At 38.1% G+C, this 16,595-nt stretch overlaps 1 protein-coding gene across 1 annotated transcript in view; it reads right to left on the bottom strand.

The window, feature by feature from the left end:
• ARCN1 (archain 1) overlaps window positions 1–13,118 on the bottom strand; it is a 30,015-nt gene extending 16,897 nt beyond the window's left edge. Inside the window, exons 1-3 of the mRNA XM_043900642.1 lie at window positions 12,957–13,118; window positions 657–920; window positions 4–183 (exon numbers count right to left, since the gene is read on the bottom strand). Of these exons, the coding sequence (XP_043756577.1) occupies window positions 4–183; window positions 657–920; window positions 12,957–12,959 (447 nt within the window). The 5' untranslated portion in view covers window positions 12,960–13,118. The remainder of the gene's footprint in view (window positions 1–3; window positions 184–656; window positions 921–12,956) is intronic.
• Window positions 13,119–16,595: the final 3,477 nt, after the last annotated feature.

The raw sequence follows: 16,595 nt of genomic DNA, 5'->3' as shown, positions 1-16,595 counted from the left end.
TACCTCTCTGACTGCTCTGAACACCTTCTCCTCATGGGAATCCATTTCTGTGAAGGTTCTGATCTGTGCCAGGTTAACATTCTCCCGGTATCCCAAGGCAACAATTTCATCAAATGCAAAAATCAGATCAAAACAGTGCTCAGATATTTCATTCTCTTCTAAGGCTCGGCAATATTCAGGAATCTAATCATGGGAACAATGGAAAAGAAATATTTAGAATGTGTCAGCAGTTATGCTTTCCAATTCTTATCCTGTAAAATACATAAATTTCAGTATGCCTGAATCGCTTTACTAGCTCCTTTCACTACTCTTTAAGCAAGTCTTTGGCATAAGCCTTTGTATGTTTGTGGCTACATCAACAAATCTCATCAGAAGATTATTATCTAAAAATATGGCCAAACAAGTGTCAGAACCACAAGGGCAGGTTATAGTCACTGCTAGAGAACTGGGAAACAAAAGAGCAATTTTCATACTCTCCTTTGTAGTATTTACAGTCTTAGGAATCCAGTAAAAGGAGATGTGACATAAGATGCTGGGACAGGGACTAGGTGCATAGAACACGCAAAATAATAAGCATCAGATGCTTTGGGGGAAAATAGTTTCACACAAAAAACTTAAAATCCAAAAACCTTAACCCAGTATTACAGGACTCTTACCACTCTTGAGAAGAGCCTTAGGGTCTCCAGATCTTCTAAGATGTTGCTGTTTTTGGTAGTGATCAGTACCATGTACAATTTCTCCATAGGCTGGTAAACATATCTGACACTCTCTGTTTCCACAAATGTATGCTGTTTTCCAGTGTTCATGAGCTTTGGAAAAGCTGCTAACAAGCCCTCAATCCGAGTTCGAGTCATCTCTACAAACTGTCGAGAAACAATAGCTTTTCCTGCTTTTGTACAGACCGCTGCTGCCAACAGCACCTGCAAGGAATATGTAAATAGGTACTAATCATTTTATTACATGTGTTTTCTCAACATCCTCAGATCCGCAGGATGCCACTCTCAGTTATTTAGTGATATAACTACTACTAGAATGCTGACTTTCAGACTCTACTTCATTGCTCTTTTAATTATACTATGTCATTCATAAGATAAAGGTGAAGTATAGGAAAATGAAGCTATTACTCCTATTTTTCAGTAACACACCTAGAGAAAAACTTAGTAAAGAAATAATTTTTTCTAAGTCTACACACATTATTAATGGGTCCTCTGTGAAATGGCAACCCACTCCAGTATTCTTGCCTGGAAAATTCCACAGACAGAGGAGCCTGGTAGGCAACAGTCCATGGGGTTGCAAAGAGTTGGACACGACTAAGCAACTTCACTCACTTGTGACTCAAAACTGGGTTGCTCTCTGCTTTGGCAGACCCATAAATAGCTTAAACTTTTTTAAGGAAAAACAGAAATTTCTACAGAGGTCTGATCAGGCAGGCTGAATACTTATACAAGGCCCCAAAACTTTCCTTTCATTTTTACCTAAAATACGGAACCAATCTAGTGAGTTTAAATTTATCTTCTGCTCTTTGATTAACCCACACTAACTTACCTACAGACACACAATCTGTAAAATGAAAAACTAAGTGGCTCAATGTTTCACACAGGTTTTGACACTGGGCAATGATCAAGACCAACAGCCTTTTTTTCAGAGTCTGGCATTTCGTTAAACAAAACAAAGCACCAAAGAAGATACAACCAAACGTCATTAGCAGAGTATTAAGAAAATTAAGTGCAGTGTTAATAGTCTCTTCATTGCAGGAACCCAGAAGTTTATAAGGACAAGTAACAGAAAGACTATTTACACATATTGGAAGCCTCAAAAGTAGGATACAACTTCTGAAATACCAACATTCTATTGGTCAGGCTCCTCAGTTTTACAGAAATCTTTCCTCTACAGGTGAGCAGCTCGAAAAAACACAAGTTAGTCAATTTGAGTAGATATTCTTTTAGTTTCAAAACATGAATATGTTTTACAGTGATTACAGGAGAACATAATGTCCTTATTCATCAAGAATAGGTCATCAGGGTATTTGGGAGATAATTACCATCACACTTAATGTCCAAGCAGTTAGGTAAAAACAATTTATAGTGAAAACTGTTTGACCTATATCTTGCACAAATAACTTTCCTCTACCAAACAGATCTTTATTTTTACTGATTGATTTACTTCCCATGAACACTGTGCAAATTTTCTCACATGAGATCTCAAGAATAAATCCTATCAACTGCTCTATTTCCCAAATAACAACTGCAAGTTTAGAAAGACACACATATAAGAGAGTAATACAATTTTATGCTACTGAATCTATCAATTCTATGTTGAAACTTACCTTAATTATGCTGGCATAAAGTTATGTAGTATAGAATTCAAAAGTTTGTTGTTTTTTTTTTAAGTAGTTCTACCTCATAAATAAATACTTTCAGGAAGAATCTTGCTTTGTAAACTATATCCCTTTAAAAATACGTGTGCTTAGTCACTCAGCCACGCCTGACTCTTTGCGACCCCAGGAACTGCAGTCCGCCAGGCTCCTCTGTCCATGGGAATTCTCTAGGCAAGAATACTGGAGTGTCTCCCACATTGCAGGCGGATTCTTTACTGTCTGAGCCACCAGGGAAGCCCAAGAATACTGGAGTGCATAGTCTGTCCCTTCCCCAGGGGATCTGCCCCACCCAGGAATCGAACTAGGGTTTTCTGCATCACAGGTGGATTCTTTACCAGCTGAGATAACCAGGGAAGCCCCTAAAATAGCCCCTGTATGTCTAAAATATATTTTTATATCTGTAAAATATAAAAAATATATTTTATATCTTATATTTAAAAATATAAGATGATATTTTAGACATATGGAAAAGTAGAGTATAAAAATTACAGTTGATTACTTCAAAAGTGGTAAATAAGCTAGCTTAAAAGTCCCAGAACAGTCATCTTTCCCCAAAATACTTATAATCTTTTAAAATAAATAAATAGTTTTGTACTTAAGAAATGTATCATTCACCATCACAACTACTTGGGAGGTTGCTGTTACCACCCAGGCAAGAGGCAAGAAGATATACTGAGGGGAGTAAAAGATTCCCCAAAAAGAATAAAAATGCAACAAGGTTATGACCCATTCTTTTCAAAGAAATCTTCCACTCCATGTCTTTATTATTTTGTTGCTGTTGTTGCTATAGAATTTTTTTTTAAATTCAGCTTTATCGAGGTAGAATTCACATATAAAGTTACAAGGTATTTTAAGTGTATATGGTGATTTCATGCCTTTAATTTTACTTTTTTCTTCCAGTTTAACTGAAATATAATTGACATACAGCACTGAAAGTTTAAGGTGTACAGCATAATGATTTGACTTATACACATCATAAGTTTGGTGAACATCCATCATCTCATACAGGTACAACATTAAAAAAATATAAAAAAGGGAATTCCCTCATGGTCCAGTGGTTAGAACTCGGCACTTTCACCGTGAAGGACCCAAATTGATCCCTACTCAGGGAACTAAGATCCTGTAAGCTGCCTGGCATGGCCAAAAACAAATAGAAAAAAAACTTTTTTCCCTTGTGATGTTATTCTTTTAACAACTTTCATATATATAAGATACAGCACTGTTAGTTATATTGATCATATTGTACACTGCATGTCCAGTACTTACTTAGCTTATAACTGGAAGTTTGCACTTTTTTTGACTACCTTCATCCAATCTCCCTCCCCACCCCCCGCCGCCAACCAGTCCCTGCCACTGGTGACCACAAATCTGATCTATGAGTTTGTTTTTTTAACAATAAGATTAAATTTATTTATTTTTAATTGGAGGATAATTGCTTTACAGTATTATATTGGCTATTTTTAAAGTATAACTGACCTACAACACTACGCTGATTTCTCGTATACAACATAGTTCTTCCATATTTCTATACATTTTAAAATGTTCACCATGATAACCTAGTCACCATCTGTTACCATACAAAAATATTACATAATTATAGACTATATTCCCCACACTGTCCCCATTCATGTCTTTAATAGTGTGAAATAAAGAAAGATTTCTTCAAAAAAGGGCAAGGACTCCTCTAATTCTTGGTACACACGTGTGCTTAGTCGTTCAGTCATGTCCGACTCCTTGTAACCCCATGGACTGTAGCCCACCGGGCTCCTCTGTCTACAGGGATTCTCCAGGCAAGAATACTGGAGTGGGTTGCCATGTCCTCCTCAGGGGATCTTCCTGATCCAGGGATAGAACCCAGTTCTCCTGCATTGCAGGCAGAGTCTTTACCATCTGAGCCCCCAGGGAAGCCCAAGAATACTGAAGTGGATAGCCTTCTCTACGGGATCCTCCTGACCCAGGAATTGAACCGGGGTCTCCCGCATTGCAGGCGGATTCTTTACCAGCTGAGCTACCAGGGAAGCCCTGGTATACACATAGTAATACCTTAATCTTGAAGGAGAAGAAACTGACCTAAAATTATCACCAGGCAAGAGACTTAGACTTGTTTAGAAGAATAAAACCAAATATACTCAAAAATTTGCTTTCACATTAGTTTTTATCACATGAGGTTCATGTTTCAACCATCTGCATATTTCTGGCAGAAAAAGAAAAAAGAAAAGGTAGTTGCTGCTTTAGTTTATGAGTGATAAGCAGGTATGTCTTTGATTGTGTCATATTTTATTTATATGACACATATATCCAAATAAAGTAAGATTTCTGTCCCAATATGAGCCCTCATAAAAGAGCTATGTCACATAAAAATTTGTACACATGTTCATAGCAGCATTATTCAAAATACCTAATACATAATAAAAAGTGAAAACCAGGAATTCCCCAGCAGTCCAGTGGTTAGGATTTGGCACTTTCACTGCCATGACCCATGTTCCATCCCTGGTCAGGGAACAAAGATCCTGGAAGTCACAAGGCAGAGCCAAAAAAACTAAAAATCTGTGTATTTAAATAAGTAAATAAACAGTGAAAACCCAAATATCCACCAACCTATGAATGGATAAACAGAATGTGATACATCTAAACAATGGACTATTATTCAGCTATAAAAAGGAATGAAGAATATGCTATAGTATGGATGAACTTTGAAAATATTACACTAAATGAAAGAAACCAGATACAAAAGGCATCTCACATGATTCCATTTACATGAAACATTCAGAATAAACAAATTCAGAGAAAGAAAGTAGATGAATGGTTACCAGGGGCTGGGAAAGGGGAAATGGAAAGTGACTGATAATTAGTATGGGATTTTTGGGGGGGATTATGAAAATATTCTAACCTTATGGATGATGGCTGCAAAACCTATGTGAGTATACTAAAAATCAATTAATTATACACTTAAAAAGGCTGAATTTTATGGTATGTGAATTATATCTCAATAAAAAAAGGAATGGAGGGCAAACCCATAGATTAAAAGAGACTTAAGAGACATGTTAACCAATCACAATGTATAATCTTATTTGAATCCTGATTCAAACAACTGTTTAAAAAAATTATAAGACAAATGGGAAAATACGAACAGGGAATGAACAGTTAATGACATTAAGAAACTATTGATAAATTTAAGGTATGACATATCCATTAAAAGTATTTTTTAAACAAGGAATATTTATCATAAAAAAAAAACAGCTGTATAGATTCAAATTCTTCTGCAGTCTTTCATATTAAAAATTTTCTCTCAATTAGTTTACATTGAACATCTAAATGAATTGTGTAGGGTAGATTTTATCCTCCGTCTCAAACTGTGCTAGTTTTACATGTACTAATAAAAGGTCATCTGATTTATAAATTATCCTGAGGATCAGAACTCACAATTTCATGTGCTGGATGTCAGTAATGATTTTTTTTTCTTTTTCTGTACTATGTGGTTTGCGGGATTTTAAAATAGTTCACCAATCAGGGACTGAACCTGGGCTCTTGGCAGTGAAAGCTCAGAGTTCCAGCCACTGGACTGCTAAGGAATTCCCAATAAATATTTCTTTTAAAATCAACTGCTCTACTGTAATACAAATGGGTTTTTATGACTCATAATAAAGTTTCCAAAAGTATCAATATGATATATGGATTAAAAAAGTGCTAATATTAAAAATTGTATGTATAAAAGTTATAGAAAACTGTAATTCAAAAAGCACACCTAGTGACAATGATGCCTGTGAAGAATTTGGATAAACAGTTTCATGAACATAAGAACAGAAAAAAATGAATTATTTTTCAATTTAAAAATCAACAGTTGTAAAAAAAAAAAAAAAAATCAACAGTTGTGAAACAGATCGCCAGTCCAGGTTGGATGCATGAGACAAGTGCTCGGGGCTGGTGCACTGGGATGACCCAGAGGGATGGGATGGGGAGGGAGGTGGGAGGGGGGTTCAGGATGGGGAACACATGTAAATCCATGGCTGATTCATGTCAATGTACGGCAAAAACCACTACAATATTGTAAAGTAATTAGCCTCCAACTAATAAAAATAAACGGGAAAAAACAAAAACAAAAGACAAAAAAATAATTAAAAAATCAACAGTATATTTAAGTAAATTATTAAATACTTTAAGAACATCAGTAAATTTTTAAATACTTTAAATATTTGTGCTACAGTCCTAAAAGTTTATATACTCCAAAAAGGTTTCCTTAATATTCTCATCAGGAAAATGAAGAATTTCCTTATATTTGAGATGATCTCACATTGGTTTCTTCTTTTCCCAAAGACTATGTGAATTAGAAATAGTGTTCTAAATTTGCAAAGAATCAAGTTAATATACCAGGAAAGTTAAAAGATTAGAAGTGAGACGATCTGGATCCTAGTTTACTATCTGTCTGATTTAAGTTATGTTTCAACCTCTCAGCCTCAGTTTCCTCCCTTAGAAAATGGAGCATCATCTGACAATCTCACAAGTTATTATGAGGACCAAATGAGTATAATAAAACTGTAAGCCAGAGCACTATACAACTTATACCACATATACTCAAAAGGTAAAGCAGCATCATTATTAATAATAAACTTGCCAAGAAAGTAATCTTATTAAAAACTTTGTCATTTCAAAGCAATGGATTTTTACCTTTATGGATTTGGCAATATTTTAACAGATTAAAAATGGACACACATTCCCTAAAAAATTTTACCTTTAATGTCAGAAAATTCATAGAACCTCTAGAGTAGTAATTCTCAGATGATCCATAGAGAAATCACTTTATGCAGTGAGAAATACTACTAATAAATGGGAGCACATTATAAATTTAATACTTACAAAGGCCCTCCTCACCAAAAAAAGGCTGAGAATCACAGTCCTAGAAAGTATGATTCCCCCACCCGAGAATTTTACAATGTTTTGAAGAATAAAATAAGCCACAGTAGAAATACTAAGCACAGCACAATTTAAACACTTGAAGTAAAAAATCTACCCAGAGAAGGATTGCTCAGACCAAACCTTCAGACCTATATAAATATGCTGCTTAACTGCAAAGCCCATATCTAATATATCTAATAACAGTAACTCTATTAGAAACAATGTTTATAGGCTTCAGGGTAGTTCTCAGGCAGCTAGAATTCAAAAGACCTCCATACCATACAGATAAGAGTTTAGGTAAAAATTAACATCAAGGCAACATTAAAGGGAAAAAGAAATTAAAGACAACCTATGACCAGAAAGATGTATGCTATGGAGGGTGGCAATCCATTCACTTTGCTTTATCAACTGGGCATGGTCAAAGGCTAATTACAGGTACTGGCAATCTCCATTTTGGCTATATTACTATAAGAATTAACTAAAAAATTATTTATTGGATACCTACTATACATACTAGATGCTCTCTGGGAATACAGTGAGGAAATCAGTAGGACTAGCATTCTTAAGAAATCTAGTAAGATCTCAAAAGTTCTTATCTCAAGAAAAATAAGTTATTTTCTAACTATGTATGGTGGCATTAACTAGACTTATTTTGATGATCATTTCACAATACATACAAATATCAAATTATTATACTGTAAACATGAAAATATGCTCTATGTAATTACACCTCGGAAAAAAGGGCAGCAGAAGCCTAGCAGGGATAAGACACAAACTAGGCAGAATGTGTAAAATAATGCACTATGGGAATTCAGAGGAAGAAGAGATTACTTCTAGCTCACAAGATCATGAAGATTTGATGGAAGAAACACTACTTAAATTATGCTTTGATCAATCAGGAAACTTGAGTATGTAAAGATGAAGGAACAGTAGGGTAAAATAGTAGGTCCTCTCTTTGAGTCATTCCATTGTTCAGACACAGCAAATAAGGCTCCCAAAGCAGGACCCAAGTGCCCAAGACTGAGTATGACTCTCAACTTCAAAACACACATGACATCACAATCACAGTTTCCACAAAGTTGACATAGGTTTCTATTCACTATTATTCATGTTAACGCAGCAGTTAATAACTTGGTTGGAAGGTATGGTCAACAAGATAAATTTAACCTATTCTAAGTCAACATTCATCTTCTTAAATGCCTTGAAATAATTTTCTCTTCACATCAGTGTTTACCAATTATTAAAACAGTATATACTAAAAGGTAGGTTAATTTTTTCTACTGTAATTTGACCTGATTTTCTTTGGGAAACAGTGAATAGTATGATTCTCTATACAGTTATTTTACTTGTTTTTTACATTTTTGGAAAAGAGCATCTAGACCTAAAACAAACTTTCAAGAGTTCTTGCTTTTTTTTTTTTTTTTAGTATTTATTTATTTGCCTGTGCCAAGTCTTAGCTGACAAGGGATTTTTTTTTTTTTTAATTTTCCTTGCAACATGCGAGATCTTAGTTGCAACATGTGGGATCTAGTTCCCTGACTAGGGATCAAACCCAGGCCCCCTGCATCCAGAGCACAGAGTTTTAGCCACTGGATCACCAAGGGAGTCCCTCTGGGCCCAGAGTTTTGGAGATGATCTCCTCAGGATTGTTTTAAAAAATAGAATTCCCCAATAGGTTAAACTTTGTTAGACAACTTTTCTCTTAATATACTTAAAATACTTTGAATATATCATCATTTGTTTTTGGATTAAATAACAACACTCTCCTATCCAAGTTCTTTGAGTAAAGAAAGCTGGATAATTAGATTTCTGTTCTGCCTCTACCACTAATTATATTACGTTGGATGTCACTTAATTGCTTCTTGAAATACACCTAAAATAGAGGTTGAAGTGAAGTGAAGTGAAAGTCACTCAGTCGTGTCCAACTTTTTGTGACCCCATGGACTGTAGCCTGCCAGGCTTCTCTGTCCATGGAATTCTCCAGGCCAGAATACTGGAGTGGGTAGCCATTCCCTTCTCCAGGGTATCTTCCCAAACCTGGGGATCGAATCCAGGTCTCCCGCATTGCAGGTGGATTATCGGCCTTCTGAACCACCAGGGAAGCCCAAAATAAAGGTTAGTTTATGTGAAAGTGCCTTTGCATCTTTATGATACTGTAACTCTAAGCATCTGAAAATTATAGCAACAGAAAATTTGCAATGCCTCCATTTCACACCCACCACTCCAGTGATAACTACTTTGGAACCATGTTTTGCATTAATATTAAGCTGCCAAAAGGCAAACTGCCTAACCAAAACAAATCATATATATGTTTATAGAATATGTGTGTCAGATAGCTGCCATATCATCCCTTCATCTCCACTAGCAATAGAGGTCCAAAAATAACAGGAAAAATATGAACAATTCCCTAAAGAAAAAAGTCAAAGACTTCCTTGAACCCTTAAATGCTTCAGTATTCCTCACTTTCACAATTAGCCGGTAACTCTGTTCTTTGTAATTCACTGTAATGATGATCTCTATATAATTTATGATCATATTATGGCTAGTTTCTACAACTGTCATACAGGATCATTTTGTCTTTCTTGCTTGCATGAAGTGATTACAGATAATATCAAATCGGGGGAGATTACAATAAAACATAGAGCACAAAATAGAACCAAAACTTGAAGTTACTCAGTGAGAGTTTTAAGCTCATCACCAAGTTCCTGTTCTAAAACAAAAAACTTGTAGTAGAGTATAAAAATAAAGGGACATTGTTCTCAGTTTCTGCAGTGTACTTCCTATTTGGACAATAAACAAGGTGGCAAATCAACAGAAACTCAAGACATTATTTTCATTCTTTGTTCTCCTCTGAAACAACAATCAAAAAGATACATGAAGAATACAACAGGTGTGCAGCTGCTGTATTGCATATGAAAAAGAAAAAAATAACCCCCTAACTGGGAACTGTTATTACTATGTAGGATTTCAGTGCCCGCTGTCCCAGGCCCCAATCTCAGACATAGAAACCCAAAACTAGCTTTCTAATAACTAATGATTCTTGGGAACTGAACATACTGGGATCACTGATATTTAATGAGATCACTACAATAAATTTACTCACTCCCCATACTTAGTAAATAAGAAAAGAATAGCACTCTGTAGATAAGTAAAGTCTTCACAGATTAGGGCTACAATGAGACTTAATATCAAGTTCATTCAAATATAAGTTTATTAAGGAAAAAAACTGACGATACCTGACAAATGTTAAGAAAATAAGAACACGTTCTCATTAACTTGATGAAAACTAGAAAAAAGATTTTTAAAAAATATCTTTTTTTGTACTTGATTTTATAACAAAGTCATCATAAATCATTTGTTTTTCCATTTGTTCATTTTATTTCTCTACTAGGACTTTGCAGTGTAGGACATTTTGCACCAAGTTCAGTCACTAAAGCTAAAGGAAATTTACTATTCAAAAACCAATATTTACATACTGATATCTACAATTTATTTTAAAGTGCATTTAAAATGTATGTATTTATTTATTTGGCTGTATGAGCTCTTAATTGCAGCATGTGGGATCGAGTTCCTTGACCAGGGATCAAACCCAGGCCCCCTGCATTGGGTGTGTGGAGTCTTAGCCACTGGACCACCAGAGAAGCCCCTAAAATGCATTAAAAAAAAAATGATGACCACAGGATGGATGAATAATTAGATGTGTGATAAAGCAAAAATAGTGAAATGTTAATTACAGACTAGCTGGTGGTTACATGGGTGTTCACTGTAAAGCTCTCAACTTTCCTGCATGTTTGAAAATTTTATTATAGATCAACTTTTAGAACTTTGGATACAGCTTTTAGATTCAAGAAATCTTTGCAAAATGTTACCCTATTTGGACATTTCTTTGTCCAGGGATCTCTTTGTAAAGGAACGGAACCCATAAATATCACACAGAAAAATACTTAATAATGCCTTAAGACTCAACAGTGCAGAATGTACTGAGATAAGCTGTTCTCCAGAGTACACAAATCTGTAGGTATCTGGATCCTGCCAAGTTCCAAATAATTCAGAACTATAGGCATATTTAAATGCGACACAACTGTATGCATATGCAGTGTCCAAATAATATGCAAAATTTATGTTTTTATGTTTACCACTCAACACCTAGGGCCCTATGGGCTCTCTGCTTATTGATGAATTAAAAATATTACTAGGGAAAAAAAACAGCATGACGTTCCCAAGAACTTTTCAACAAACTAGGTATTTGTTAAGATTATCTACATTTGGTTTATATAATAAAGCCTTTAATTTTGCTTTTAATGTTATAATATACTCTGAAATCCATTACATGTACATCCAAGATGTAAAAAGAAAGTCGTTTTAAAATCACTACCCGAATACTAAGCCTCCTAGTGGAAATAAAGAAAGGAGATTTTGGAAATTTTATGTCCAACATGAAAGTTTTATGAGACAAACCTGCTTGATGCAATTTATACGCCTGAAGCTGAAGAAAACTGTTCAGCGATTTAAAGCCCAAGCCTGAATCTCCTCACCAACCAAGTTTTCATCTAAAAAGGCTGTGAACAGAACTTAGTATAACTGGCACCAAATTATATTGTCATCTCTGAAGTGTGTAGGAAGATGCTTTCATAAATATTCACAAATCATAGCGATGAAGCCAGATGCAGTGGAGTAAGCACTATGTTTTGTTTCATCTCTCACAAACATTAATTTTAACCTTCTCTACAACAGATGGGATGGGATAAGAAAATGGCAACCCATTCCAGTATTCTTGCCTGGATAGAGGAACCCAGTAGTCCATGTGATCACAAAAGAGTCAACTCAGCCACTAAACCACCACCACCACAGACGAGAACGGAGATAATTCAAGTGAAGGCAAGTAACAGGTCCCAAAGAATAACCCCCTTCTCACTCCTCTGAGACGTCTGATTCCGATATGCCACATCCGCACTTCACCTGAGCTATAAGCTCCTAGAAGACAGAAAACCTGTGTGCTTAACTGGCTCGCATCTTCCCAGTGCTGTATACACGGAGTATACCCAATCACACCGACAAATGGACACACCTAAGATCTACAGATGCGGGTAGCAGGGTCCCACAATTAGTGCCAGATCACTGTCAGAAGTTACTCTTTCCTGTTCTGTGCCTCCCTATGCACTTTCCTCTATTTCTCTTTTTCGAACAAACTAAAGAAAAAGTCCTCAACACTAATGATTTAGATTTCAAACATCCACGGCCTACGGAACACCGGGGATGAGAGATGAGTTGATTACAGAACGAAGCGAACCCCTGACAGAAGCCCAGCTTGGGGCGCCGAGGCACCCACTGAACCTGCTGGACACCAGAGGCCAGGTCCGCAGCGTGGGGTCCAAGACACATCACTAAAAGGTAGGTTCTTGCAGAGCAAAAACCCCGGGCCCACTTTGGGGCCCGGAACCTGGCAGTGGAGGGTGCCTAGCAGATGGCGGGGGAGGGGTGTGGGCGCGACGATAGAGGGACTGCAGTCAGGTCCCTCGGATCTCCTGGGGAGTCGAGCACAGGGTAGAGAAGCCCCCAGAGCCCCGAGGAAGTATCCGGCTCCCGGCCCTTGGGGCGGGGCTCCTCTAGCCCCAGCACAGGCCGGCGGCAGGGAGAACGGTCGAGCAAGGCCGGGCGCGGGAGTTAAGCCCGGCTCGGGTCTTACCATGGTGACGGCGGTGGTGGGGCGCACCCGCGCGCTCCGGCTCCACTGCGGCTAGGGCTGGGATCGGGGGAAGGGGAGGACCGGCCGCTCCGGACCTGCTGCCCCCTGACAGGAGCGCCGCCGACTCGCCTCTTACCAAGATGGCGGCCTCGAGCCACGTCTCCAACCGGAAACGGCGCGGGTCAAAGGGCGGGGGGCGGGGCGCCGTGGGGTGGAGAGACTGTGGGCGCCGGGTTGCAACGCAGGTTGTGCCAGGGCGGCTTGGGGGCTCGACCTCCTGCGTGGAGCCGTAGGCTTCTCTTCCTTCCGTGTTCGTCAGCGCTTTTGGTTAATTTGCGACATCTCTTGCAGTTTATAAACCTCTCAAAGAGACCGTATCATTTGATATACACGATAACTGGTGTTCATAAGGGACTAGTAGCCAGAATATACAAAGAACTCATAAAATTCAACAATGGAAAGACAACTAATCCGATTTTTAAATGGCTAAAATAACCATTTCTCTAAAAAAGGTATATAAATGACCAGTAGGCACGTAAAAAGATTCTCAACATTTTTAATCTTTAGAGAACCCCACTTCACATCCATTAGGATGGTTGCAATAATAAGTGTTGATGAGAATGTGGGAAAATTAAACCCTTATACACTGCTGGTGGAAGCATGAACTAGTGCTGCTGCTTTGAGAAACAGTTTGGCAGTTCCTCAAAAAATTAAACATAGTGTTACTGTGGGATCCAGCAATACCACTCCTAGGTATATATCCAAGAAAATTAAAAGCACATATCCAAAGAATTCACCTGTCAATGCAGGGGACATGGGTTTGATACCTGGTCCAGAAAGATACCACAAGCTGCAGAGCAACTAAGCCCATGCACTGCAACTCCTGAGCCTTCTCTAGAGCCCCCATAGGGCAACTACAGCCTGTGCTCCAGAATAAGAGAAGCACTGCAATGAGAAGCCTGGGCACTCCAACAAAGAGTAGCCCCTGCTTTCCACAGCTAGAGAAAGCCCACTCACAGCAGCAATGAACACCCAGCACAACCAAAAAAAAAAAAAAAAGTATATGTCCACACACAAATTTGTACTCTAATGTTCATACAAGCATTATTCATAGTAGTAAAAAAAATGGAGACAGTCCCATCAATTGATGAGTGAATACAAAATGTAGTATATCTACACAATGGAATGTTAGTCAAAAAAAGGAATGAAGTATTGATATATGGAACAACATGGATGAACATAGAAAATATCATGTTAAGTGAAAAATGCCAGTTACAAAAAACCACATCTTACATGACTCAGTTTATATGAATTCTTCAGAACATAGAAATACATAGAGACAGAAAGTAGGGCTGCAAGGTACTGGAGAAGGAGACAAACAGAGAATGAGATTTGGTTTTTGCTCCTTTTTTTTTTTTTTTTTGACTGTGCCTAGAGGCATGGGAGAACGCACGCACTGGTCATAGCAAACACCCTCTTCCAACAACACAAGAGAAGACTACACATGGACATCACCAGATGGTCAACACCGAAATCAGACTGATTATATTCTTTGCAGCCAAAGATGGAGAAGCTCTATACAGTCAGCAAAAACAAGACCAGGAGCTGACTGTGGCTCAGATCATGAACTCCTTATTGCCAAATTCAGACTTAAATTGAAGAAAGTAGGGAAAACCACTAGACCATTCAGGTATGACCTAAATAAAATCCCTTATGACTATACAGTGGAAGTGAGAAATAGATTTAAGGGACTAGATCTGATAGACAGAGAGCCTGATGAACTATGGATGGAGGTTCCTGGCATTGTACAGGAGACAGGGATCAAGACCATCCCCATGGAAAAGAAATGCAAAAAGGCAAAATGGTTGTCTGAGGAGGCCTTACAAAGAGCTGTGAAAAGAAGAGAAGCTAAAGGCAAAGGAGAAAAGGAAAGATATTCCCATTTGAATGCAGAGTTCCAAAGAATAGCAAGGAGAGATAAGAAAGCCTTCCTCAGCAATCAATGCAAAGAAATAGAGGAAAACAACAGAATGGGAAAGACTAGAGATCTCTTGAAGAAAATTAGAGATACCAAGGGAACATTTCATGCAAAGATGGGTTCGATAAAGGACAGAAATGGTGTGGACCTAACAGAAGCAGAAGATATTAAGAAGAGGTATAGAACACACAGAAGAGGCAAGAATACACAGAAGAACTGTACAAAAAAGATCTTCACGACCCAGATAATCACAGTGGTGTGATCACTCACCTAAAGCCAGACATCCTGGAATGTGAAGTCAAGTGGGCCTTAGAAAGCATCACTACGAACAAAGCTAGTGGAGGTGATGGAATTCCAGTTGAGCTATCTCAAATCCTGAAAGATGACGCTGTGAAAGTGCTGCACTCAATATGCCAGCAAATTTGGAAAACTCAGCAGTGGCCACAGGACTGGAAAAGGTCAGTTTTCATTCCAATCCCTAAGAAAGGCAATCCCAAAGAATGCTCAAACTACCACACAATTGCACTCATCTCACACGCTAGTAAAGTAATGCTCAAAATTCTCCAAGCCAGGCTTCAGCAGTATGTGAACCTAGAACTTTCAGATGTTCAAGCTGGATTTAGAAAAGGCAGAGGAACCAGAGATCAAATTGCCAATATCCGCTGGATCATTGAAAAAGCAAGAGAGTTCCAGAAAAACATCTATTTTTGCTTTATTGACTATGCCAAAGCCTTCGACTGTGTGGATCATAATAAACTGTGGAAAATTCTGAAAGAGATGGGAATACCAGACCACCTGACCTGCCTCTTGAGAAACCTGTATGCAGGTCAGGAAGCAACAGTTAGAACTGGACATGGAACAACAGACTGGTTCCAAATAGGAAAAGGAGTACGTCAAGGCTGAATATTGTCACTCTGCTTATTTAACTTATATGCAGAGTACATCATGAGAAATGCTGGGCGGGAAGAAGCACAAACTGGAATCAAGATTGCCGGGAGAAATATCAATAACCTCAGATATGCAGATGACACCACCTTTATGGCAGAAAGTGAAGAGGAACTAAAAAGCCTCTTGATGAAAGTGAAAGAGGAGAGTGAAAAAGTTGGCTTAAAGCTTAACATTCAGAAAACTAAGATCATGGCATGTGGTCCCATCACCTCATGGCAAATAGATGGGGAGACAGTGGAAACAGTGTCAGACTATTTTGGGGGGCTCCAAAATCACTGCAGATGGTGATTGCAGCCATGAAATTAAAAGATGCTTACTCCTTGGGAAGAAAGTTATGACCAACCTCGATAGCATATTAAAAAGCAGAGACATTACTTTGCCAACCAAGGTCCATCTGGTCAGGGCTATGGTTTTTCCAGTGGTCATGTATGGATGTGAGCGTTGGACTGTGAAGAAAGCTGAGCGCCAAAAAATTGATGCTTTTGAACTGTGGTATTGGAGAAGACTCTTGAGAGTCCCTTGGACTGCAAGGAGATCCAACCAGTCCATCCTAAAGGAGATCAGTCCTGGGTGTTCATTGGAAGGACTGATGCTGAAGCTGAAACTCCAGTACTTTAGCCACCTCATGTGAAGAGCTGACTCATTGGAAAAGACCCTGATGCTGGGAGGGATTGGGAGCAGGAGGAGAAGGGGACGACAGAGAATGAGATGGC

Source organism: Cervus elaphus, chromosome 1, assembly GCF_910594005.1.
Source record: "Cervus elaphus chromosome 1, mCerEla1.1, whole genome shotgun sequence".
Classification (NCBI taxonomy): domain Eukaryota; kingdom Metazoa; phylum Chordata; class Mammalia; order Artiodactyla; family Cervidae; genus Cervus; species Cervus elaphus.
This window is presented reverse-complemented; position numbering and strand designations above follow the sequence as displayed.